At 52.2% G+C, this 24,850-nt stretch overlaps 1 protein-coding gene across 2 annotated transcripts; it reads right to left on the bottom strand.

Moving 5' to 3' along the window:
• Nucleotides 1-1,154: 1,154 nt before the first annotated feature.
• Nucleotides 1,155-21,872, bottom strand: GPRC5B (G protein-coupled receptor class C group 5 member B). Of its 2 annotated transcripts, XM_074346260.1 has the most exons (4): nucleotides 21,714-21,872; nucleotides 11,796-12,809; nucleotides 4,024-4,136; nucleotides 1,155-2,729 (listed from the first exon to the last, which is right to left on the bottom strand). In XM_074346260.1, exons 2-4 carry the CDS (start codon nucleotides 12,799-12,801, stop codon nucleotides 2,685-2,687), a joined length of 1,164 nt encoding a protein of 387 aa, XP_074202361.1. In that variant the 5' UTR covers nucleotides 12,802-12,809; nucleotides 21,714-21,872; the 3' UTR covers nucleotides 1,155-2,684. The 2 variants fall into 2 exon arrangements, with proteins under 2 accessions (XP_074202361.1, XP_010959369.2); XM_010961067.3 differs by lacking the exon at nucleotides 21,714-21,872 and having other exon boundaries at nucleotides 11,796-12,840.
• Nucleotides 21,873-24,850: the final 2,978 nt, after the last annotated feature.

Below are 24,850 nucleotides of genomic sequence, written 5' to 3'. Positions count from 1 at the left end.
TCCCTCACTCCCTCCCCTCCATCTCCAGGGCAGAAAGCCCGGACACGGTGGCCGTTTTCCATTCAAGGGGGGACAAGAGTGGCTGTTAGAGTCCCAAGGTGATTTTTGAAAACCGGACCTGGAAGGACTCATGCTGACAATTAGGTGTCTAGATCACAGACGCTCTCCTTCCAGGTCATTTGCCCCCAACGTCTTATTCACATAAACCGATCTTAAACAGAGGTGCCACTTAGTTTTGTATTTAAACTTTGCTCCATGGGGGCAGCTGGCTGCCGCAGTCTCTTGGCAAAGGTGTCTCTTTGTACCCTTCAGGTGAAGTCATTAGAGAAATGACAGTTCTCTGCCACCTCCCTCACTCCCCGCCTCCACCCGCACTGGGAGAGCATTCAGCCCACTCTTGACCTTAAAGCCAAAATAAAATAAAAACCAGAAGCGCAAAAACTATTAGACATTTAAAAAGAGAAGGGGGAAAAAAAAGGTATCATTAAGTGAGATTTCCCGTGGCTCAGAGCTGGCTCCACGTTTATAGTGGTGAAATGTGACTTTCCACTTGCAGCCATGTGTGTCCTGCTCACCTGATGCGCTCGGACCACCAAGAACTTTGAGAGAAAAACGGTCATGTGAGTTCTCCCCTCTGCAAGGGGGCGCTCCTGCAGCCCGAGTCACTGCTGGGATCAGAGAGCTCCGAAGGACTCCAGGGAGCGGGGGCAAGCGGCCACTTCCTGGCACGAGAATGTGTAACGCGGCCGTTTCTCACCGGGCTGGACCGAGGTGTTTGGAGATTTCTGTCATTTTCAGAAGTCTGGGTCTGCATGCATCCGCCCCCACCCCCACCCCACCCCACCCCACCCCACCCCAGGTCCTGGCTTCTCTCCCCCATCCCGCCCCTCGCTCCTCCCCCCTCTGTGCAGTCCCCTCAGGGGCGCTGCTGGCACAGAGGACTGGAATCTGACCCTCTAGAAAGAAGCAAGCACATGCTCTGGGCGGCGGGCGCTTCCCGAAGCTCGGGTAGGGGCGGCCTTCTGGTGACACACGGAAATGCCTGACTTGACGGAGGACCACGCAGGGATGGCCAGATTGGCCTCATTCCCCAGGTGCCCTGCAAGGACTGGAGGGCGGGGGAGGGCGAGGACGGGACACAGCAGACTAGGGCCTCGAGAAAAATCAGAAGGTTTATTAAAACATACTCAGCTGAAACATGTTGGCTTACGAAGAGGTCAGTTCCCCCCAAACACTAACCTTTTTCATTTCCTTTAAAGGTTAAAGGCTTATGGGTTGTTTTATAGAAAAAAGCGATACAGTGATTAGAGTATATTCAAAATGCCCACCCTCGTGTATACATTCCATGCCGTCAGGTTAAAACTCTTTGCTTTGAATCGTGACTAGCGATTATGCTGGCCAAACAGTGCAGACAACATGGGGCTTTGAATGGCCGAGATGTTCGAAATGCCAAATAAAGGAATGACTTGCTTAGGACAGATGGAAACCATGACAGAAACAATGAGCTTTGAAGAGAACCATTTTCATGGACCTTGTAGGAAACCAAGACAAAACTGTCCCACGCACCCTCCAAAAGCAGCAGGAAACCCTCGCATGCTCGGCTCACCCTGGACCTTTCACTACATCTGCATAGAAGACCCAAGAATTCACTGCATGCCAGGCAGCAGGTGTCACCTCTCCAGCCGGGGCACCCCTGGGATGCCCCGCCACGTGACAGCATCGTGGAAAGTTGGCTGTGGCCTCTGCCTCCTGGCCACACCAGGGCGCCTTGAGCTGGTGGCCTCTTTGAGCTTTTTTGAAACGAAGGTGGGAACAAAACTGGGGAAGGGCTTGGAGGAACACTGATGAGGGCTGGAAGAGGCAGAGGTGAGCGGGGGAGATACGGCTGCCCCAGCCAGCAACGGCGAGGGCTGCACCAGGGAGGGAGGCGGGCTTGCTTCCTGCCACTGGCGCTGGAGCAGGGGGCCCAAGAAGGAACAGCGGCCAGGCACCACTCTCTAAGTGCGATGGTCCCTTTAACTCCCAGACAGCCTTTTCTTTGGCACACGCCGGGCTCCCTCCACCACTCCTGCCTGTAAAGCTCTCTCCTCAATTCAGCTGGTCCTCAGTTTGGAACCACACCCACAATCTCCGCAACTGCACCTGATCCCTCTGAAATGTGAAAACCAACAGGCAGGCTGGTGGAAAAGCCCCCATTCGTCCTCTTCAGGGAAACGGTTACCCCACAAGAGGCCACCCCAAGAGGGGTCCAGCACTTGCCGGGGAGGGACGATGGTGTAGGGGCGTTCCATGTCCAACCCACACCAGCCTGACCCACTGGCTGTGAACTTGGTTCTTTTCTGCCCCCAGAGGATGAAACAGTCTTCCCAGCCACATTTTCGAGTGAGCCTAATCCTATTTGCAATTAGCTTTGCTTTAGTTTGCAGGGTTTGAGGTTGGTTTGGTATTATGTGTGTGTGTGTGTGTGTGCACGTGTGTGGCAGGGGAGGGAGGGCAGTCGGTGTTAGCATTTCAGTTCAGCAGTGTTCACATTTACACGGAACCCTCTTGTCTAGGATTTCCAAATCTCCCGGCTGCGAGGCGGCCTCTTTCAGCTACTGTTACTGATTTCTCCCTCAAGAAAGACACGGCCAGGGAATAAAATCGGTAAGAGAGATTCTTATTCTCTGGAACTTAAAAGTCTTTCACCAGAGGTGTCTTCCAGTGTAACTTGGCGGAGCAGTTGGGATCTGGAAACAGGAATAACACACTAAGAACTCTGGGCTTTGCAAAGTCAATGTCAGAAACCAACTCATTAACAACGTACCAAAGATAAGTTACCTTGCCTTTTCCTGACGGGCTGAATAATTCCCCAGTAAAGCAGGAAACACTGTGTGTTACGATGCTCCGTTCTTGGGAAGGCCCTGTCCTGTTTTGTGTAATCATGCATCCTGAACAAATGTTTCCTCACCCAGAACCCCACCTCGCTTTCTAAGTCCAGGATGTTTTTATGCACACTGGCCTCGACAGGACCAGATAGGGCTTATGAGTGACCAAAGGGCTGTCTTCTAACTGTATGTATTATAACACAGGCCAAATGCTTGCAACTCAGGATTTTCTTGGCCTCCAAAATAAACAGGCCAATAGATGGCTGGGGGTCTTCACAAATACAATCTGTGTCTACTTGCTTTTGAGCCCCTTCCAAACCAGTGCAAATCAACGCTTTGCATACCATCCAAAGGCCAGGAAAACCCAAGTTCCCTCTAGAGATCAAAGACCATCCCTGACATTAAGAAAAAAAAAAGCTCAGGTTGAGTTATGGAATTGGCACATGATAGAAAGAATGGAAATCCAATTTACACAGTGTAAACTGGCTCACGTGTTGTTTCTGAAAGAAGCATGGAGCTATGTTTGGAAATTCAATGTGGGAATGACAGTGCATCTTTGGACTGCTGGAGAAACAGAATGATGTAATTCCACGGAGGCAAAATGCAAATGATGACAATTCTGCTGAAGGTCTGTTTGGCATCATACAGTTAACCTGTTTGGTGTTTGCCAGAGAAAAATGATAATCACTTCAATTTCTTAAGAAATCTTTTAAGGAGGGGAACCTGGGACCCGGCTGGAGTACAGATGGGGGTGGGGGGGAGCAGGGGCGGGGACTCAGCTAGGTTGGATGTCAGCAAAATCTGTCAGGGTTTCATAACTCTGGGCTTTTCCTAAGAGTCACCTCCCAGGCAGAGGGAGGATGGGGGCACCTTCTGTATAATGAAAACCAGAGAATTCACTGGGTGAGAGCCTCTAGAAACAGGGACTCTTTCAAACGAATCTACAGATGGTCCACTAAGTATAGGTGGAGGTTCCATGTATGGAGAAAGGGGGCAGAGAAGGAAAAAGAGAAACGGAAGCATTGCATGCATGAACGGGTGCCCCCTTGAGCCGCTGTCCTTGCAGCCTCCACAGAGCAGGGTGTCCCGTCGAAGCTGCCCCCCAACACGGACCACTCCGCGGCTTCCTGCCAAAGCATCACCTCCTGATACTTACAGTCCCCCCGTTGAGCACGACGGCCATCTCAGTTGGCTGATAAACGTTGCTTCTGAATGGAGCGCTGGGTCTGTTTCCCAAGCTGCCATTACGAAATCCTGCCGTTCGAAGAGCTGAGGGAGGGAGGGAGGGAGGGAAAGGCCACACGACACCACCGGAAAAAAAAAAAAAAAAAAAAAAAGACACAATTTTGTTTTCTTCCCCTGCATCAACACCATGCTCCAGGCCCCCACCCCTCCCCTTTGTCACAAGCCAGATTCAAAACAAAAGTCACAAAGGCGCTTTGTTCTCTGGCTCTTGGAGCCTGATCCATCTCCGTGGGGTTGGGGAGCCTGCAGAATCCAGGGCACAGGCGGCTCTTGGGCAGGGGGCCCTGGGGGGAGCCTCTTGCCCCCCCCCCCAGCCCTTGCAGGGAAGCGCCTGCCTCCCTCAGAGGATCTCCTGTGACCAAAGACCTTCTCACTACTGAATGCCCTTCACGTCAAGTTCAGCATCACACCGTCCAACACGGTTTCTGGATACACACTGAGGTGGGCAACCCTGAGAACCTGGACGTCGAGTAGCGGGAGAGGTGGGATGTGTTCATGGGCAAGTGATGGCGTAGAGGGCAGAGGGGCTCCAGGCCCACGGCTGGGGTGATTTCTAGACGAGGGGAGAAAAGGGAGATCTGAAGCAAAGACAGCAAAATATGTCGGCACTTCTTACCTCTGAAAGGTGGGGAATTGTGTCTCTTATTTGCAGTGTAGTTTTAGATATGTCACCTTCCTTTTTGTTGAGTGACGAAAGTCAAATGACACAAAAAGACCTGGAAGAGTCTTAAATGCATAATGCTAAATGAAAGAAGTCAGTCTAAAAACTGCATACTGTATGATTCCAACTACGCTATTCTAGAAAGGGCAAAACTATAGTCAGTGAAAAGACTAGTGATTGCCAGGGTTTTGGAGGTGGCAGATAGGGGAGCACAGGGCATTTTTAGGATCACGGAACTATTCTAGATGATACCGTAATGGGGGAGACATGACATCATACGTTTGTTCCAACCCATAGAACTGTACAAAGACTGGCCTCTGAAATGTAAATTATGGACTTTAGTTAATATATAATATATCAATATTGATTCATCCACTGAGACAAATGTAACACTAACGCAAGTTGTTAATAACAGAGGAAACTGGGGGGAGGGGCAGGTGGGAACTCCCTGTATTTCCTGTTCAAAATTACAGAGAAAGAAGAAGCATTATGAAAAAAAAAAATCAAAACAAAAGTCTGTCTCTAGTCGGGCAGGAAGGGAAGGGGCAGAAGAGGGGGGTGGATGGAGAGGAAGAAGAGGAGGAAAAAAACCCCACAAAATCCATCTCAATTATGAGGTGTCATCTTCATTATCTTTGTTCTCACTGAAGGCACTAATCTTGCTTTGCTAAGGAAAGCCTTACTTAAAAGTCCTCCCTGAAGGAAGTCATTTTTTTTTTTCTGGCTAAAAAAGTAGCAAGAGGGTTTGGGATTTTTATAAATTACTAGGGGAAGGGGCCAAAATCACCTTGATAATATAGTTAACCTTCATAGCATGCCAACCAGGAACCAGCACTGTGAAAAGTGCTTTATATATATGATCTCATTTAATTTTCATAGCATAATCAGTACTTTTATTATTTCCACTTTATATGGGGCAGGGAGAGATTTGGTTACTTGCTCAAGGTCACACAGCTGGTAAGAACCAGCGCTCGGGCGCAGGCAGAGAATCTGTGTTCTTCACCATCACACTCTACTGGCTCCAAATAATATGTTTTTAACCACCACAGTTACTTAGGGCAACTTGAATTTGACATCAGGGGCAGCTCAGCCCACACCTGAACCAAGGAAACTAAGGCAGGGTTGGGAATGCATATTCCAGGACAGACTTAGGAAAACCTCTTTGCTTTCGCATCTCTAGCACCTCCAACCTTCACCAGCTCCTGTGCACATGCTGAGCAGGAGATGCCCTTCCTAGGAAGTAGAGAAGGAGGGGCACCTGGGGACAGAGAGTCCATGGACTCTCACTAGTCTCAATTCCTAGCCAAGACCTCCTTGAAGAGAAGGAAAACCAAACAGCGCGGCTTTACTCATAACACAGAGACCGGGCCAGCTGTGGTGGGGAAATCTGCCCCTAACACATTCCCCTCGGAGAAACAGAGGCTCGACTCTACTGGCCGGCAGTGGGATGCCTTGGCCCGAGGATCCCTCTGAGTAATGGTTATTTGTGGTTCTCCTCTGGTAAACATCCCTCCCACATTCTAGGTCCCTGAGCGTTGGCTACAACTGCCTCCTCCCCTGGCCTTGAGGTGGGCAGGTGATGTAGGCCTTGCCAATTAGGTCCAATCAGAGCAAACTCTGCGATTTTTCTTCAAGCATCCTGAGAAATGTTCTTCTTTTCTACTGGGACTCTGTGCAAGCCTAGAGCTGTGGGCTGCCATGATTCTAACAGAGCCAAGAGATGGAGAGAAACCAAATCTTGTCATCAGCCGAGCCTCCTGGATCTATCCATTCCTGAAGCCTGATCCCCAGTACATTAATTCGTTGCTTTGTTTTGCTTTGCTTAAGCTGCTTCAAATCTGATTTTTTATTCCTTGCAGCTTCAAGAATCCCAACTAACACCCCACTATGACCTGGGTCAGCTCTGAAAGGCAAGCAGGGCTCACCCATAAGGAGCTCTCAAAAGGAATCTAAGATTACAGGCTAAATGCCAACCTCCTTCTGACTGGACTTTGCAAGTTAGGCGAGATTGGCCCTGCTCGCAAAGCTGTCTCTGGGCCTTCCACTGGGAAGCTAAGGTGCAGAGTTTAAATAACCCTTGGTCTAACCTATAATGGAAAAGAATCTGAAAAAGAATATACATATACATATATATGTATTTATATATAAATGTATAACTGAATCACCTTATTGTACACCTCAAACATTGCAAATCAACTATACCTCAATGAAAAAAATAAAATAAAAAATACAACAAACTAGTGAACATAATAAAAAAAGGAGACTCACAGATACAGAGAACAAACTATGGCTTGAGGGAAAGGAGGAGAGGGTGGGGATTAAGAGACACAAACAAAATAATGTACAAAATAAGCTACGAGTATATACTGTACAACATGGGGCTTATAGCCAAAATTTTATATTAACTACAAATGGAGTATAACCTTTAAAAATTGTCAATCACTATATTGTACATCTGTAACATAATATTCTACATCAACTATACATCAATGAAAAAATGAAAATTAAAAAAAAAAATAGCCTTTGGCCTAATGAGCTCAGAGAGCCCAATCCACTAACAGGAGAAAGAACACTTCGCTCTCTTGCCCCTTTGAAAGGCGAGCATTTAACATGCCTTGTTAACAGTTTCCAAAATGTGATCTGAAGTGCTACATCCTTCAGTGTATTTTAATCTTTTATCACATACCTCATGCCTTGTTGTTACTTAATTAAGAAATGGTAGGCTGGTGAAGTATATATCGGGGGCTCATAAGGGAAGGGAGTAAGAAAGCAGTGGCTGCAGTCTGGGGAATGCCCTTCCCATCCCTTGATGTCAGGGATAAGGCTCTCAAGAGAAGAGAGCCCGAAAGGCTGGCTGGTTAAAATGCAAGAGAAACAGGGCCAGCTGTAGCTCCCGGGCAGGGCAAGGCCCTGGTGGGGCCTGGCTCCCTAAATACAAACTGGCTGAGGTCAGCACCAAAGATGACAACCTTCGCTCACCATGGCGAGGGAGGGTGCCAAGGCGTTCCCCAGCCAGCAAAGTAGGGTTTCTAGAACAAAGGCAGTCCTAGCCAGGACGACAATTTAGCTTCTCTCTGTGAGCCTTCCAAGGGAATTGGCTTTGCCTGGGGCCCACGTGAATTTTGGTGGACACACATTTGGGATGATGCAAAACAGGGCTGCTAAAAAAAGTCTGACGACATCCAAGGTTGGTGAAGAAGTGAGGAAATGGGTCTCATACAATTATTTGGGGGAGACGGTAAATTACCCTACTTTTCTGTGGGGGGACATCTGGCAGTATATATCAAGATTTTTTTAAAAAAATTGAAGTACAGTTGATTGACAACATTGTGTTAGTTTCAGGGGTACAGCAAAGTGATTTAGTTACATATATATAGTTTTACAAATTCTCTCCCCTAATAGGTTATTACAAGATATTGAATATAGTTCGGGATATATCAAGATTGAAAAGTGCAGACACTTGGCTGCATGTCTAGAAATTTTTTTTTTTTTTTTTGCAAGGAGTTAATTGATCTTGGGCACAAAGATGAATGGAGAACATTCATTGCAGCATCACTTCTATGGAAAGCCAGAAACAAGAGGCATCAGCTAAGATCAGAAAAATAAATGATGGTGCCCATGGAAATCTCTGCCCCGTGGGAAGGATACCGTAGCTCTTCAGTGGCTGACCTGGCACGGCCGCCCCCTCAACACACTATTGATTTAAGCAAGCACATTGCAGCACACCACTTCGACCAATGGTTTCAACCTGGTTACATCTTAGAAGCACTCAGGCACTTAAAATACCTAAGCCCGAACAGACTTACTCAATCAGAATGAGGAGGCAGGCACTGGCAATTTTTTTTTAAAGCTGTCCAAAAGATTCTAACGTGCAGACAGGTTAAGAACTGCTCTATGACTGTTGTGTGTGTGTGTGAGTGAGAGAGAGAGAGAGAGTGAGAGAGAGAGAGAGAGTGAGAGAGAGACTGTGTGTGCTCGAGAGATGTCTGGCAAGATGGGAACAAACAGTTGGCAGTAGCTGCCTTTGGGCAAATAGGAATTTGAGCAATTTTTATGATTTTCATTTGCTGAATTTCTTCATGATTATTGTCCATCTTCTGTCATCAGAAAGGAATAATAAAGCTATTTTTCCTTTGGAAAAGAAAGAGGGGATGAGTAACAACTTCCTTGGCTTTGGAACATAGAGTTGAAACAGATGGCGTGTGGGGCACTTCTGAGCCCTCCCATCACCCCCGGGCCAGCCCTGGAACTGCTGGTCCTGATGTGGGTCCCAAATTCCTTTGATCTCTGGATCCTACATGGATTTGAAGCTCTGGCTGCATTTTCACAAGGAAAGGTGCATGTAACCGGATTCAGAAAAGCAACCTCCCTCTCCCTAGCCTGCTGTGTGCTTACAGTGTGAGCCTGAACAAGTTGCCTGACACTCCTGGACTCAGTTTAGTGCTCTGTAAAATGGGACCGGTAACCCGTGTCTTCTCAATGCACAGAGTTGTCCTGACACGTGCATGAGATGAGGGACACTAAAGCGCTTTGAGAAAAGACTAATCCTGTGGCAGAAGGGTCAGCGTGTGGGCTCTGACGCCAGCCCGCCTGGCTTCACACCCTGCCTCTGCCTATTGGGCAAGTTGCTTAGCCTCTCCGTGCCTCAGTTTCCTGTCTGCAAAATGGACCTCACTGGGATTCAATGAGATCAGCCACTGAAATGCTCAGAATGGTACCTGGTCCACGGCACCTAGTAAAGGTTAGCCATCCTTCTTTTGAAGCCCCTAATACGTGGGTAGTTCCTGCATCCCCCCTTCATTGCAAGTAAACTAGCTCATCAGGTTCAACAGCTCCAGTTCTTTACCTCCTGGGGATCACAAATGGCTTTGAGAATCTAACAAAGCAACAGACTAATTCCCCAACGAATGTACAAAAATTTACATCCATTTCAGGAGTTCCTGATACCTCTGAGGTCCAACGGGGAGTCTATGGGTCTTAGGTAAAGAGGCCCCTGTTCCCAGAAGAGCCAAAGAAGAGGTGGCCCCTCCCAGCTCCACAGGAGTTGGCCAGGAGCCGGCCTCTGCACATCAAACGCCCTGAAGGGCCGTCTGGGCTCCCAGTGATGACCTCCATCCAACCTCCATCTTCTCCTGGCAACCCAGGGAGCCAGCCCCACCAGAGCTGCCGCTCACCCCTGCCAAATCTCTTGACAAACACAGGCTTGCTGGCCTGGGGCTTTCCAGTAAGAAGGAAGCTGCTCTGATAAAGGCCATGCCAGGATTTCCGACTCTGTCCACAGTTGGGGTGGGGTGGGGTCCTGTCACTCCTCCTGTGGGTCTGGCTGGGAGCAGGGGTGCAGAGGACGTTGGGCATGTCCTGGTCGGGAGGAGGGCTGGGGGTGGCCGTGGAGGACCTGATGGCTTGCTGTGTTTCCCTTGCCTGCACGGAGTGGGTGGGCTGTGCTCTGGGCTCGGCCCTCAACCCAACAAGGCTGACTTCGTAATAAAAGCAGCCAGTGAGCACTGCCCAGGTGCCTGGATGCACATCACAGGAAAGGGGACCATGACCATCTGGAAAGGGCCACCTCTTAGCTGTATGTCACTGGCAGGACTGAACCTACTACAGCCTCCATTTATTCATCTGTAAGCCGGGATTGTTTCCGCCTCATCAGGTGGAGGTGCGGACTAAGGGGCAATGCAGGTTAAGGACTTAGAACGGTGCCTGGCGTGCAGCTAATGCTCAATAAATGATGACCGGACTAGGCAGCTGTTACTGCCACTGCCACTGCTACTACTTACTGTTTGTTATTGTTACTATTATTGTAGCTCCTGCTAAATCTTTAGGTAACAGAGAAAAGGCAATTTTAATGAATTAATCTCAAGTGCCAAGAGCCCAGCTGACTTGCTTTAAGCAACAATTGTAAGAGATGCTTCTCAAGGCATCCGTGGCAGGGGCTCCGGGCACCTGTGTGGCTTCCTCTGGGAATCCGCTGCGGTGGTGGTGGACAGCCCTGGGTACCCGGACATCCTCCACCTGAAGCGCATGCCAAATCTCTGCTTCTTGGCCGTAGAAGCTAACGGAACTTGTTCGGCCTGTTTTGGGGAGCACGGGGGGATGTTCATGACAGTGGGAGCCAGGAATTGGTGGAGAGATGCCACAGCCTCCTGTCCTTCGAGGATCAAGGCTGAGGCTCGTTCTACGTGTAACTCTGGCAGGATTGAGCCCCAGCTGACCGTGGTGGTACCTGGCACTTCCAAGCTCTTGTTTCTGTTTCTGCCCTCCCAGTCTCATTCCCTCTGCCCTCTCTCTGGCAGGGACCACCTCCCAGGCAGATCACCTGCACTGAGCCTCAGGCTCTGCTTTCAGGGGAACCCACAAAAGACACACACCCAACGTGCCAGGTGCAGTGGGAGCCCCTCAGGAAGTTACTGCTCACAGCAGCTCTACGAGGTACAAAGCCTTACATCCAGAAATGGCAGAGGCAGGATCTGAACCCAGACGTCTGGCTCAAATTCATACACTCCTGGTGACAGAGGTAGGGAACAGGACGCGAGCTTTGCCTGTCACCACCCCCTGCATCCGTCTCGCATACCAGCTGCAAACTCGAACACTTCCAGGGAGCCAGGGAATTAACGTTGATATGTTATAGCAGCTGGGGCAGAGGGCCATAGGGAGTGGTGGGGAGTGTGGCAAAGAGAAAGCAGCCCCCCACTGCCACAACCCGGTGAGGGTAAGGGACAGAGCCTTCTAGACAGCTGCAGACAATTTCTGTGAGGTGGGAATGGCAGCCTGGTGTTGCCAGACCCAACTTTTCAAAAAAGGCCAGAGACCTGGATTTTTATATTAAATTAGTTGGCAATTGATAGGGAAAATGCTAATGAGAATGCACCTCTGGGCCAGTTTCAGCACAGCGGCCACTGTTTGGGCTCTGATCTGCCTGGACTGTCCCCAAGACTAGCCACTCCCACTGGAGAGAAAGAGAGTGTCCTTTTGGGAGGAAGGGCCCCAGAGCCTAAGCCAGCGGGCGGCGCCCACTCTACCTGCATTGTGTTCGTCCATCGAGAAGGCCTTGTTCTCCATGTAGGTCCGCGGCAGCTGCACGTCCTCCTCAAACGCCGTCTCCCGCATCCTCGGCTGCGACGTGTCGAAGTAGTTGGGTGTGTTTTCCTGCGGGGCCGGCAGAATGGTGCAGTGGATCTCGGGGATGGCATGGAAGATGACGAAGACCCAGCCGCTGGCCACCAGCGTGATGGCCAAGGTGGGGTCGCCCCAGGCGTCTCCCTGCCGCAGCTCGGCGTTGCCGAAGAGGTACATGGTCATCCAGGCCACCCAGATGAGCACGGAGAGGAAGGCGGTGACCAGGATGCAGGCCCCGTTCTGCTTCCACTTCTTAAACTTGCCACACAGCGTGAAGAGGGCCAGCCCCAGGGTGGCCACGAGCAGTACCATGTCGTAGATGAGGGCCATCACGAAGTCCATGGGCTCGTAGGCGCAGGCAGGCTTCGAGTCGCGCAGCACGGTCAGCACCAGCCACTCGATGGCGATGATGACCTGCACCAGCATCAGGCACAGGGCCACGCCCACCAGCTGCCAGCCCGACGGGCTCTTGCCGTGGCGCACCAGCCTCCGCACACGCCACGCCTGGCTCAGCAGGCAGGAGAAGCAGAGCGCGAACAGGACGCCCCAGAGGAACCGGCGGACCGAGCAGATAGTCTCGTCCTCCCGGATGATGAAGGCGAACGTCAGCCCGAAGAGGCCCAGGGTCCCCAGGAGGAAGAGGAAGTGGAGGCCCACGGGGTCCTTCTTCTCCTTGTCCTTGATGAATGGCAGCCGCACCAGGAGGATGAGCATCAGGAGCAGCGTGATCAGGGCGCCTGCCCCGGCCACCGCCTCCACCACGATGCCCCAGATGGTGTCCAGGTCGCACAGGGACACGTACTGAGGGAGGAGGTCTAGCCCGCAGCCCCGGGATGTGCTGGCGTTCTCAGAGGCCCCGGAGGCGATCACGAAGAGCAGGAGGAAGGCGAGCACTTGACGGGTTCTCATCTTTCTCTCTGACACCATGAACATTCCAGACAAGTAGAGGAGGAAAGACCAATGCATTGTAAGACGCTCACTCTCCTGACTTTAAGAAGACCCACCTCACTTCAGACCTGCTTGCCCCTTTCTCCAGGCAGCACAGCCCGTCTCGGGGTAGGGGGTGGGGAGTGGGGTTTCGGGTCCTGTCTGCACAGTGAACAACCATGAATCACCACCGCTAGTGGCTGGAGGAGCGGGTGGGAGGGACACTCACTTTCTCTGAATATCTTTTCATATTCTTTGAATTTGAGGCCATGTCAGACCTCTTCAAAAATAAGGGAATAAAATGAAACTTTAAAGCAATAGTCAGGGGCCAAGGGCTGTGCTGGGCATGCGTTAACCCGTTTCAGTCCCTCAGCGGTAACAGCTGACATGCACTGATGACTCACTCTGGGCCCCACACTTGACATTTCCAGTCCTCACACCGGTGACAAAACAGTCTTGAGGAGGTTGGGACACTTGCCCAAGGTCACAGCACTCAGCTCCTAGAAGCTCTCGGAAGCCTCCCAGCATTTTAAATGTAGTATGAACCGTCTTCCTGGGATGCACCCTTTCCCCATCCCTTCACACACCCCACCCTCCTCCTCCAAAGATCTCCCAAGAATCCCTCGTCTCACGCCACTCCAGCCCGCCTCTCCAGGGGGGCGCCTGCAGGATGCTCCTCGCCTCTTCCCAGCCCCCGTGCAAGGCGGGGTCCACACAGCAGCCAGGAGACCGGCTTATTAACCCGAGTGAGTTTCCTCTTGCCCCTCCTGCTCCTTCTGCTAACCAGAGTCCCCCTCCCCTCACCCCCTGCTTTTATGGAAAACCACTCCTCCCCACCCCCAGTGGTCTCAGATCTAATGTCATCCACTCAGACCTTGGCCAAGGTCACACCCCCGTCCTCTCTACCAGGCCTCTCGTCTGTTTCCTCCCGCTAATCCTATCTCATCTTTTCGCCGGTTTACTTTGTTTCTCTGTCCCTTCCTGTCTCTCTCCAACACTAGCTGCAGGAGGACAGGGACACTGTCCACCTTGTTCATCAGCATAAACCAGGGCTTCTCAGCCTCAGAATTACTGACGTTTGGGGCCTGTCCTGTGCATTACAGGATATTCACCAGCATCCCTGGCCTCGACCCACTAGGGGACCGAAACACACCCCCTCCCCCAATTGTGACAGCTTTAGACACTGGTGATGTCCCCTGGGGGAAAATCACGGGGATGAGCACCCCCTGGTCCAGCACTAGCACAAAGCAGACGCTTCCTGAAGAGTGAATGAGACTTCTCCCCAGGACTCGCTCCTCTACCCACGGCCACCAGCTCCTTGCTGTTGAAGGGAGCCTGGCCTTCGGGGAGCCTCAGCCTGAGCGGCTCCTCTGCTCCCGTGTGTTTCCAAGCATCTCAAGCCAGAAGCACTGCCTTAGCTCCACCCACAGTGAGGCTGTAACCAGCCACCTCGCAGGCAGCTCAGCACATCCCTGGGGCTTTCTTAAGTAAATGCGGTATCGACCACCTCTCTTTCTCTGCTCCTTTGTGGGATACTGTGAGCAGCTCCGACTCTGCCTTGGCTGAGAGGCCATCGACTGGGATAAATTATTGATGCCGCCGAATGAGAAGGAGCCTGGTGTTATTGGGACCGTCTCCTTTGCCTGTGGATGAGAGAAGGCAGGCTGGGAACAGAAGGCATCTGGCAAGAGATGCCCCTTAAACAAACAACTCAGATGCTGGCAGTGGGGACCACAGCCCAGCCCCTATTCCCTGGCACGTCAGTCAAGGGAGTGCCACCTCAGCTATTTACGCCTTGTCTACACACCTCCTGGAAGTCATCTGAGTCCTGGAAATCGACTCCCTTAAAAGAAAACTCACTGAAATACTTGTTGATGGAATTCACGTCGGATACCCACTGCTTATCCCAGCCTACCACCTTTGGAAGAACACTGTCCTTGCCAGAGCTGCTTTTCACAAGAGCACACTGGGAATCAAAATTTAAGAACGAGATATGTTGGAACAAAACGCCACCAGCACCCCTCAACACACTGCAGTGGATTCCCCCACACATCTCATCCAAGGCAAATGCTATTAAGAGACTTCTCAGCCAGTGAAAACAGAACACACCCCCATGCAGCCTCTCTGGGTCGCGCAGCAGCCAGTCGCACCCCCAGGGCGGTTGGGGGGACGATGGGTAGGAACGTGCGGCTGGAGTCTTGACCGCCGACCAACTCTCCCCAGCTCTCCTCACATACCCCGTAGGCCAGTGGTTCTCAACCCGCGGGAATTTTGACCCCAGGGGACATTTGGCCATGTCTAGGGACATTTCTGGTTGTCACAACTGGTGAGGGGGATGTAAATGGCAACCAGTAGGTAGAGTCGAGGGAAGCTGCTAAACACCCCACAAGGCACAAGATGGCCCTCAACACAAAGAATTACATAGCCCCACATGTCAACAGTGCTGAGGCTGAGAGAGCCTGCTTTATACACTTGAGGGCAGAGTTGATGAGGAGGAAGCCAGGAAACCAGCCTGGTCTCGCAGCCTCAGGCCTGCACCCCGGGTCCTTTCCTTGCAAGAACCTGGCCCTCCTTAGCTGCCTCCACTCACTCTCTAGTGGAGAATCTCCTCTCTCCAGGTCTGGCTACAAATGGGGACTTGGTTCCACCAGCTCCTCCCCCTTCCCGATTGGCCTTCCAACCACAACAGGAAACCAATGTGGATGATGAAGATACCAAGATGGCGACCAAGCTTCTAGAATTGTGCACTGCTTTTCTGGCTGTGGTCCCGGCCTCTAGACTCCACTCCTTTCTGATATGGGAAATGGATTCACTCTTGCCTTCTGCTTTCTTTCTTGATGGTGGAACCCTGTCCTTCCGGGACAGCTGCTGTTTTTGTTGTCCTGCACCTGTTTCTCCCATTTCTGAAAAGAGCTCCTGATTCTCCTTTGGAGACCGCCCCCTTCAAGTCCTAAATGAGAGCACCTGACCAAGGCCTGGCCAATCGGAGCAGTCATCCCACCCTTTGGCTGCACTGATTGGTTCATGGACCAGCACATGGCCCCAACCAGACCCAGGAGAATCAGTCTTAGGATATCTGCTAGAATGAACCGGAACGAATTCTTCTCTTGCTATTGGGGATGATAAGCTAAAAGGCTACCTGGAGTTGGAGATGACGTATTTACCAACACAGGGAAAGAACCGGTCTGAGAGTAGAGCTGACCCAGAGTAAACAGCCAAGTGATGGACCAGAGTCCTAATGCACTGAATGACGATTCAGTTATGCCTGAAGCCAGATACCCTGGCCTTTGCAGTTCCAGCAGCCAATTAACTTCCCTTTTCTGGATTAAGCCAGTTTGAGCTGGGCTTATGTTACTTGCCAACAAAGAAGTTCTATTATACCTCCAGCATGATGTGACTCCCTTCTTCCAGGAAGTCCTGCCTACCCAGTATCTAGACAGCCAGGGACTTTGGTAGGGTCCAGTTGTCCCAAGGGGGTCATTATCATCCCTAAGGATGCCCACAGGGTAGTACAATATCCAGGATGATGGAGAGGAGGGCTACACGCTGCCTCAAGAATGAAGCTGAGTCCAGCTCTTCAGGGATTTCTGGGGGGCTCAGAATTGCCTGCAGAGTTTTCTATTACTGCCATAGTGACACGACAATGACTGTCAACTCTTACAGTGCTTACTACGCTCCGGGCCCTCCTCCATGCACTTCACGTATATTCACGCCTTGTAATCTGGGCAATGACACTATGAGGCAACTGCCGTTACTATCTCCATTTTACAGGAAATAAAACAGAGAGGTCAGTTGTCTTGTCCAAGGTCACACAGCTAGAAAGCGATGAAGCCAGCAGACAAACAATTGTACTATTGTTCCTGGGCTCTCACTACAGACCAGGGCTCTGGAAACGTCATCTGGTGAGCCCTTTGCTATTTAAACTAGATTCACCAGTCTATTTAAATTAGATTCTCTCTGCCCCTTTATGCTCTATGTTAATATTTTTAATCTCTGTCTTCCTAGTACCTGCCACAGTTTTCAATGACTTTATTTTATTGCTCTCTTGGTCTGCCCATTGCCCCAGCCCAGGCTCTCTGTCTTGTTGGGCGCCCACCCATTCCCTGGTGCCTGGCACATGGGCAGGGCTCCTGGCCCTATTGCTGAATGAATGAATTGGTAAATATGGTCACATCACCCGGCAGGGAGATGCTCTCATTGGCATTTTTTAGAGGAGGGGACTGAGGGTCTGAGAGGCTTAAGTCAAAGTTTGATCCTCGGACCGGCAACAGCAGCAGCATCGCCCGGGACCGTGTTGGAAACACAGACTCTCAGGCGTGGGCTTCACCACCTGTGTTCCTACAAGCCCCACAACAAAGCTCCAGGTGTGTGCAGATGCAGGGCGCACAGGGGTTTGAGAAGCTCGGGCGTCTGCAGCAGGGGATCCAGGGCGCCACCCCTGCCCTCCGCCACCCCTGCCTGAGATCCAGCAGGCGGCGCCCACTCCACGACACCCACCGTCAGGTAAGCCCCCATCCTGCCGCATCAGCCACCTGGGGCCTACCCCTGCCAAGAATGGAGCAGCTCTCCAGGAACCGCAAACTGCACAATACCAGATTAGAGGTTTGGAGTCGGCCCCAAGGCAAGGCTGATTGGGACGAGATGAATATATGGCAACAAACCCGTGGGATGTAGGCGTGCAGCTCCTCACAAGGAGTAATGAATAAATGTGACGAGTGCGCAAGACTCGGCTCACATACTAATTACTTTGCTGCCGGCCAGGCTCCTAGGACTGTGACTCATTCAGATGCTCTTAAACACACTGCATCGCACAGGCACACACACACTCTCTCCCCACAGTGGGGCCAGAAGCAGCCGGCAGGTGGTGGAGCAGCATGCTCCATTTCTCCACAAGCCGGGGCCTGCAGAGGCTGGAAGGAATGCAGGCAAGATTCCTTGTGCAAGAAGGATAGCTCTGCTGGCCTAAAGACCACGCGCAGGGCTGACCCTCCCAGCCCCGATCCATGCCAAGCAGCATAAACATCCCATCTCAAGTTCTACCCCTGGCCCTTGCTAGCACCCTGTGACCCCAGGCAGCTGAATTTACCTTTCTTGCCTCAGTTTCTTCATCTGCAAAATGGGGGTGATAATATCTAGAATGTGGGGTTCTTTTGAGGATTAAAATAATTAATAATTAGGGGTTAGGACAATAATTAACACGGGCTAAGCACTTATATAAAGTTTCTGTTAAATAAATAAAAGATTGGCAAGTGCTCTGAACACTCCTGACTCTGATTTTCCAGGGGGGTGGTTGCCATGGAGATGGGCTGGAATGGGGGGCTCACCCAGGTGTTTGCCCACCATTGTTTCCAGCCTCCTCCATCACACACTAAGCAAAGAGGTCGCGAGGCGGTGTAAAGGGGAGTGGCTTTTGGGGGTGGTCTGCCCCGGAAACCCCAGAGCACTTCTGATGCCACAGCAGGTGCTCCGAATGGGAGCCTCTCTGTGAAGGTCATTTTCCAAGGGGAACCAGGGCTGGAGGACCCGAGGCCAGCCTCCTTGCCCTGAAACCGGGTGTCCCTACTGAGGGGTCAGAGCCAGGACATCCAGAAACCAGACACCAGCCATTCTCTGGGGAACTAGCATTCCCACCTTCCCACCCACCCATACGAAAGGAGACACAAGATGTACAAAACCGCCTTGGAACACACCATTCTGACCTGCTTCTCCCTGGCTGTCACCAGAAGAGGCATCTTAAACCCACCTTCTCTAAAGAAGAGGACAGGCACTGGAACATGGAAGGGAAGGAAAAACTAAGCAAGTCTGGAGGGTCTTTCCTAGCCCTGGGCATGTTTAAAAGCTCAGTACCCCATGAACACCTGGCACAGAGTTTACACTCCTTTCAGTCTCCTCAAGAGTGTAAGACTTCAGTTTGAGGAAAGCCAGACAGAACTGCGTGACTTTGGGCATTGCTTAACCTCTCTGACCTTCAGTCTCTTCTTCTGTAAAGTAAGGAGAATAACAGGGCCAGCTTCACAAGGAACACTGGGTCCCTGCTTATTAAAAAGACAACCGTGATTCCCATCGTCCTGTTGGGAAAATGAAGAGGTGATGCACGTTGATCAGAGGCTTCCTAGAATCCGTGGGCCAAGCTGGGACTAGACCCCACTTCTCCCAACTCCTGACCTCAAGGCCACTGCACCCCTGGTTCGACTCCCACATGTCTGGCAGAGGGCCAGGAGGAGGCTGCGGAGCCAATCTCCCCACGCACCCCATCATTACGCTCTGTCCCTGCCCACTCCCGTTATGGCCGCTGGTGCATTTCCTGCTCTGGAGGGATTAAACGGTTACAAGGTTTCCTGACAGTGAACTCTTTCCCAGACCTACAATCTCACCCTCTGATATCTTTTCCAAGTTACACCATCTCATACTCTTCAGTTCCCAACGCCGCCCAGACCACCAGCCTATTTGGGGGCCCTCGAATTTAATAACCCTCATAGGTTAGTAAACAGAGTTGCCAGAAGACGGGCTCCGTGATCCATGAATATGCATAGCAGCTCCAATCCTGTAAATAAAAGCAATCATTTAAATGCAAATTGCATCCTTGGCTGCCCGTTCCGGGGTGGATGGTTCCTCTTGGGGCTGTAATTCTGAGAAGAAAATGTGACTAACTCAGAAACCCCAGGAAGCTCTGCATAGAAGTGCTTATGGGGGTGTGAGCTCTGGGTGGGGGCCTGCTTAGGGTGGACAAAAACTGCTTAAAAGTGGGAATTGGATTTTAAAACCTAACAGAGTAGGCTCACAGGACTGACCAGGCTCAAAGTGGTCCCCATAGGCTGGCTGGAGCCTTTTGGAGGCTCCCGGCGCCTCGCCATCCCCGGGGGGGCAGAATGAAAGGGGAGCTGTTTTTGGTCTCCTTGTTGAGGTCAGGGGAGATTTTAAAAATCAGATCTTGTGCATTTCCACTCCAAACCCTCCAAGGGTTCTCTGGCTCAAGGAGAATAAAACCTAAACTCCTTTCCATGGCTCAAAAGATCATGGTCTGGCTGGTCCCTGCCATCCCCTCTCCCACCCCCACCCTCCACATCTGCCTACGAGCTCCAGCCACAATGGCCTTTGTTCAGTTCCTCTAAGCTCATTCCCACCTCCAAGCCTCTGCACTTGCAGTGCCCTCTGCCTGGTTGGTCTTCCCCCAAGATTTGCCAGTGGCGGGCCCCCCATCTTGCAGGGCTCCGCTAAAACGTCACTCCCCAGAGCAGTCTTCCCTTAAGTACACATACCCTTGTCACTTTATTTTACATCACCCTGTTTTATCTTCCTGGCAGCCGTCATCCCAATAGGAAGTTCTATCTACTTACTACTTATTTACTTATTTAGTGTTCACCCACCTCCCCAGTGCCCTGAGATCAGGGGCTTGTCCATTTCATACACTGCACTGCCCCAGACCCAATTCCGTAGCTGGCACATTTATTGAAATAACACATTAGCCAATAAAGATTTTGAGCTTCTCTTTCTAACAAGAACGCTTGTCTCGCTGCCTGTGTCCCAAATGGCGACTCCTCCCCCCTTCCATCTTTTCCCTTCCCGGCTCAGCTGACCCTTTTTCAGACTTAGAGCAGGGAACAGAGAGGAAACCGTTTATTCCACAGTCTAGATACAAAACTGGCCGAGTGGAGGGCTCCCAGTCAACAGATGCCGATTTGCATTCTATTTACATGCGATTTGCATGCAGTTTAGCTCAAAGTCTGAGTCCTCCAGAAAGCCCCCACCCTTCGGGAAACTTCTGAATCAAGGTTCCTCGGCTGAAGTTTGGAGGCTTTTGTGCCAAGGGACTTCTCTTGTCCCTGAGATAATCCTCAGTTCTTTCTGGGCTCTGCTCAGGTGCCCACCCCCCATCCTGGCGCAGTTGGCCAGCCAATGTGGCGCGTGGCCCGGGGCCCCAGGCGGGGACGCCGCTGCCCGCCACACTCCAGGGGCCTTTGTCCCTGCTCCAAGGAGCCTCCCCTTAGGGAACTGGGGACAAGTTAGGGGTGGGGGGCGGGTGTTGGCTAGGCCTGGGAGTGACATAGCAAGGGCTGGGGAATGAACTCGCAGACTGCTCTGAGGCTGTACTCAGAGCAAGGTAGGTACCCCCCTCCTTGGCTGGTTAACCAACTCCTCCCAGCCAAGGCGGGTGTGGGCGGTAAGGATCCCGGGATGTGTGGGGCTGGGAGTCCGTGTCCCCCAAAGGGGGTGGGGACGCAGCACAGGGCTAGTCCTCACCCGCAGCCTGGCCGGAACATAAATGCTACCCCCGCCATTATATGCAGCTGCCCCTCATTTGTTCCCCGGACCCCGGTCTCAGCTCTGCCTCTTTTCACCCGCAGTGTCCCCTCCATGTCCCGTAGCGCGCAGCCATAGCCGGCTGCGAGCTTGGCCCCCAGCCCCTGCGGCAGGTGCGGCAGCTCACCCCCAAAGTCGGGGCCTTGTGCCCCCGACTCCTTCTGCCCTGTCGGTGGTCAGGCCCCACGGACTTGCCACGCAGCCCGCAGACCTGCCAGCGGCTGCCCTCACACGAGTCACTCGGGCACGGCTGGACTCCCTTACACTCCCAGCTGCCCTTTACCTCTGGTCGCTCCCAGACCCTCCTCAGAGACTTGGATCTCCACCAGGTCCGGGTACACCCCCTTCCCCTATAAAGGTCCCCAATCTTCTCCGCCCCCCACCCCGCCCTCTGCGGCGCCTCTCTCGCTGCACTGTGGTTTCCCTCATTAGGATACCCCAGCTGCCCCAGCAGACTAACCTCTCGCGGGGGGGGCGGGGCGCTTAGAAAAGCACAAGCAGCAGACCCCCCAAGCCTCCCAAGTCCGCGGCGGGAAAAGTTTCTGGGGTCCCCCTGCAGCGCCCTCCACCCCACCAGCGCGGCTCGCACTCACCGACCCCCGCGGCCCCGCAGCGCCGACGCTCCCGCTGGCCCTCGGCCCGAGTCACATCTCTGCAGCGCCGCCGTGGCCCCAGCCCCGCGCGCGCCCGCCCGCCCGCCAGCCGGTCCGGCCTCTCTGCATCTCACTCGCCAGCCGCTGCCGCGCGAGGCGCCCCCTGGCCGGGCGCGCGCTGTGCAGCCGCCGCGGCCCCGCCCCTCCAGCCGGCCCCGCCCCCGGAGCTTCCGAGCCCCGCCCCCGGCCCGGCCCTAGCAGGGCTGTCTATTCCTTGCCGAACCCCAGGCCAGATACTCGCTACTCGCCGGGGGCCCTGAGAAGGGCACCCTCCAGTGTCCCCAGTTTGGGAACGCTATCCCCACATCCACAGTGCGCCCATAAGCAGTCCGGACGCGCCGGACACAATCTCAGTTTGCTCCACTTTCAGGAGCACACGGATGAGATATCCCCCGCCCAGGACGCTCTGCATCATGAGCCCCCAAATAGTAACTTCTCCACAACATACCAGCAGCAGGTCCAGGGCGCAGAGAGGATTCCATCCCGCGCGTTCCGAAGTCACCAATGCTCCAGTGTACTACCCGGCAGGCCCTTCCCTCCTGGGCACACTCCAAATCCCACCGCTCCCCACCCCCAATGTGTCCTTGTCACTTTACACACACTGAGCCCAACATCCGCATCCTTGGGCACCCCATCATACTCCCGTGTCGACGTCCACATTTTTGCACCCATCACATGGGTCCATATGCAGGATGCCACCACCGCTGCCGCACACATCATCTACGTACGTACACGTCCACGATCTGCCGGCGCATACACTCGGAGGTCCTGGGCTATCGGCCTGGCGCTCCGCAAATGCTCAGGGCACAAGCAGGACTCGGCGTCCACGGTGGCAGCCGCGAGATCCACTTGAAGGAAGGGGTTCGGGGCCACTTCCACCCCATCCTGGACCTACACACGGCAGGGTGACGACCCCTGTTCCCCTCTTTCCAGCTTGCGGGAAGGAAGATGGGGCGGCAGGAAGGTGGGTTGCAGAGTAATACTGCTTCCTGTGGATAGTTGCAGGCCCTGATCTTTGGTGCCCACGGACCTTTCAGATACTCTCACCCCTTCCTGCATTCCCAGTTCCCTCCTGCCCAGCCAAGACAGGCCACATACCCTTCGGGCACACATCTCTCCAAATGCCTTCTCTTAATTCTAAGGAAAAATGGAAGGAAAGAACCACAAAAACAAACAAAAAAAATTTCCAATTTCATTGGCCGACGTATCCTCAGTGCCTCGAACAGTGCCTGGCAGTAATCAGTAGGAGATCTTTAAGGGTTTGTGAGACAACCTCTCAGTGCTCCAGTCAGATTAGGGAATTGGAAGACGGATGAGCACTGCCTCCTGGTGGTACCTAGTGGAACTGACGCCGATATCCTTTTCTTTCCCTCTGTAAACGTGGGCAAATTCACCTTTCTAAGCCTCAATTTCCTCAAAAGAAAATGGAGATAATTTTAGTAGTACATGCCTACTGGGGTTGTTGTGAAGATTAAAGACATAATACATGTAAAGGGCTTCACACAGAGTCCGGCCCGTGGAAATCTGTTAGTGTTAATTGATTAATATTACAGTTACGGTTATATTCCTTTTCTTGGCTTATTTTACAGAGGGACCCTGACTGTGATGATCAATTTAGCTTCGGGAAGCAAGGAGTGAAAATGAAGGAGGCTACTGAGTGGCAGGTGCCTTCCTCTCCCAAAATTCAAGGACCCAAGGACTCATCATCTTGATCGTGAGAACTTAGGCAGTGTTCACTGTGTGTCAGGCGCTGTTCTCAGGGCTTCAGAGTATTTCATTCCCCCAGCAGCTCTCTAGGCCAGATACTGTTATTCACTCCATGTTCCAGATGGAGACACTGAGGCCCAGCAGGGTTAAGTACCCACCCACAGTCACAGAGTTGACAGAGCTAGGATCCAATCCAGGCCGTTTCTCTCAACCAGTGGCTAAACTAGTGTCATTTGCTCTAGAGTCAGAAATCATCACAGGCAAGCCTCATGTCCCCGGAGGGCTCCCCAGGTCTCCAGCCCTGGGGGGAACAGCTCTAGGAGGTGCCGGGAGCTGCGTCAGGCTCTCAAATGCTCAGTCCGCTTCAAGCTAATGAAAAGCAGAGGCTTCTCCACCTCTATTCCTCACCTGAAAAATGGTGAAAGCACTGCCCATGGCTTTTCCACTGACAAATGTCAGGGAGTATAATTAGGTGTTTGTGTGGCTCTACTTATTACTGTCTCCCCAGCTAGACTGTCTCAGCGCTGTCTTAAGAGCTTTCTACGATGATGGAAGTCTTCTGTATCTGCGCCATCCGGTAGGATAGCCACCAGCACATGTGGCTGTTGAGCAATTTAGATGTCACTAGGGTGACTGCAGAACTGAACTGTCAGTTTTATTTACTCTTAATTACCTTAAATTTCAGTAGCCTCATGTGACTAGAGGCTCCAAGCTTAATGAAAAGAGGAACCACGTCTGCTGTCCATCCTGGTATCCCGTGGCCCAGTACAGGACATGGAACATCAGATATTCCTTGACTAAGTGAATAATTAAATTCCAGCCTTGTTTTTCCCTTTGAAGTATGTCTAGTCTGTATCCAAACCCATCAGGAACCTCTTTTCTCGGCTAAATAGATCATCTTCCAGATGAACGTGCCGTTCAGGACTCCTGAGTCCCCAAAGCCCATTTCTATGGACCATCTTGCTTTAACTGTGGAGCTTCCTGAGGTAGGCACCCACATCTGGCTGTGATGAAACTGAGGCTTGAAAAGGCTGAATGACTTCTCTGAGACGGCAGAGCTGGTGAGCAACAGGAGGCAGGACGAGAACCAAGCTACGCAGGCTCTTCCCGCTTTACCACATTGCCTCGCGGGTGAAGTTTCCGGAAACGTCAGCTCAATCCCATGGAGAAGTGAATTTGAATGATGAGCATTCATGCACCTGATAGGATGATCATTTCAGTACCTGTTGAATTGCCTCCGGTAGGTGACTGCCTGAACATCGGACCCCGATGGTGTCACAGACACTTTCCCTGGGCGTCTGCTAAGTGCCAGGCTCTCTGCTTGGTCTCGTTGTGGATACGAGTGGATCCTGCTCTCAGGGAGCTCCAGG

This window comes from Camelus bactrianus, chromosome 18 (assembly GCF_048773025.1).
Source record: "Camelus bactrianus isolate YW-2024 breed Bactrian camel chromosome 18, ASM4877302v1, whole genome shotgun sequence".
NCBI classification, from domain to species: domain Eukaryota; kingdom Metazoa; phylum Chordata; class Mammalia; order Artiodactyla; family Camelidae; genus Camelus; species Camelus bactrianus.
Note: the sequence above shows the minus strand (reverse complement) of the source record. Positions and strands in the feature narration are given on the sequence as shown.

Coding starts and splice junctions, on each gene's coding strand:
- GPRC5B (XM_010961067.3), bottom strand. CDS start 12,825: ATGTTCATGGTGTCAGAGAGAAAGATGAGAACCCGTCAAGTGCTCGCC. Junction 4,137..11,795: donor GATGGACGAACACAATGCAG/GTAGAGTGGGCG, acceptor TCCCTCCCTCAG/CTCTTCGAACGGCAGGATTT. Junction 2,730..4,023: donor TCGTGCTCAACGGGGGGACT/GTAAGTATCAGG, acceptor TCCTGTTTCCAG/ATCCCAACTGCTCCGCCAAG.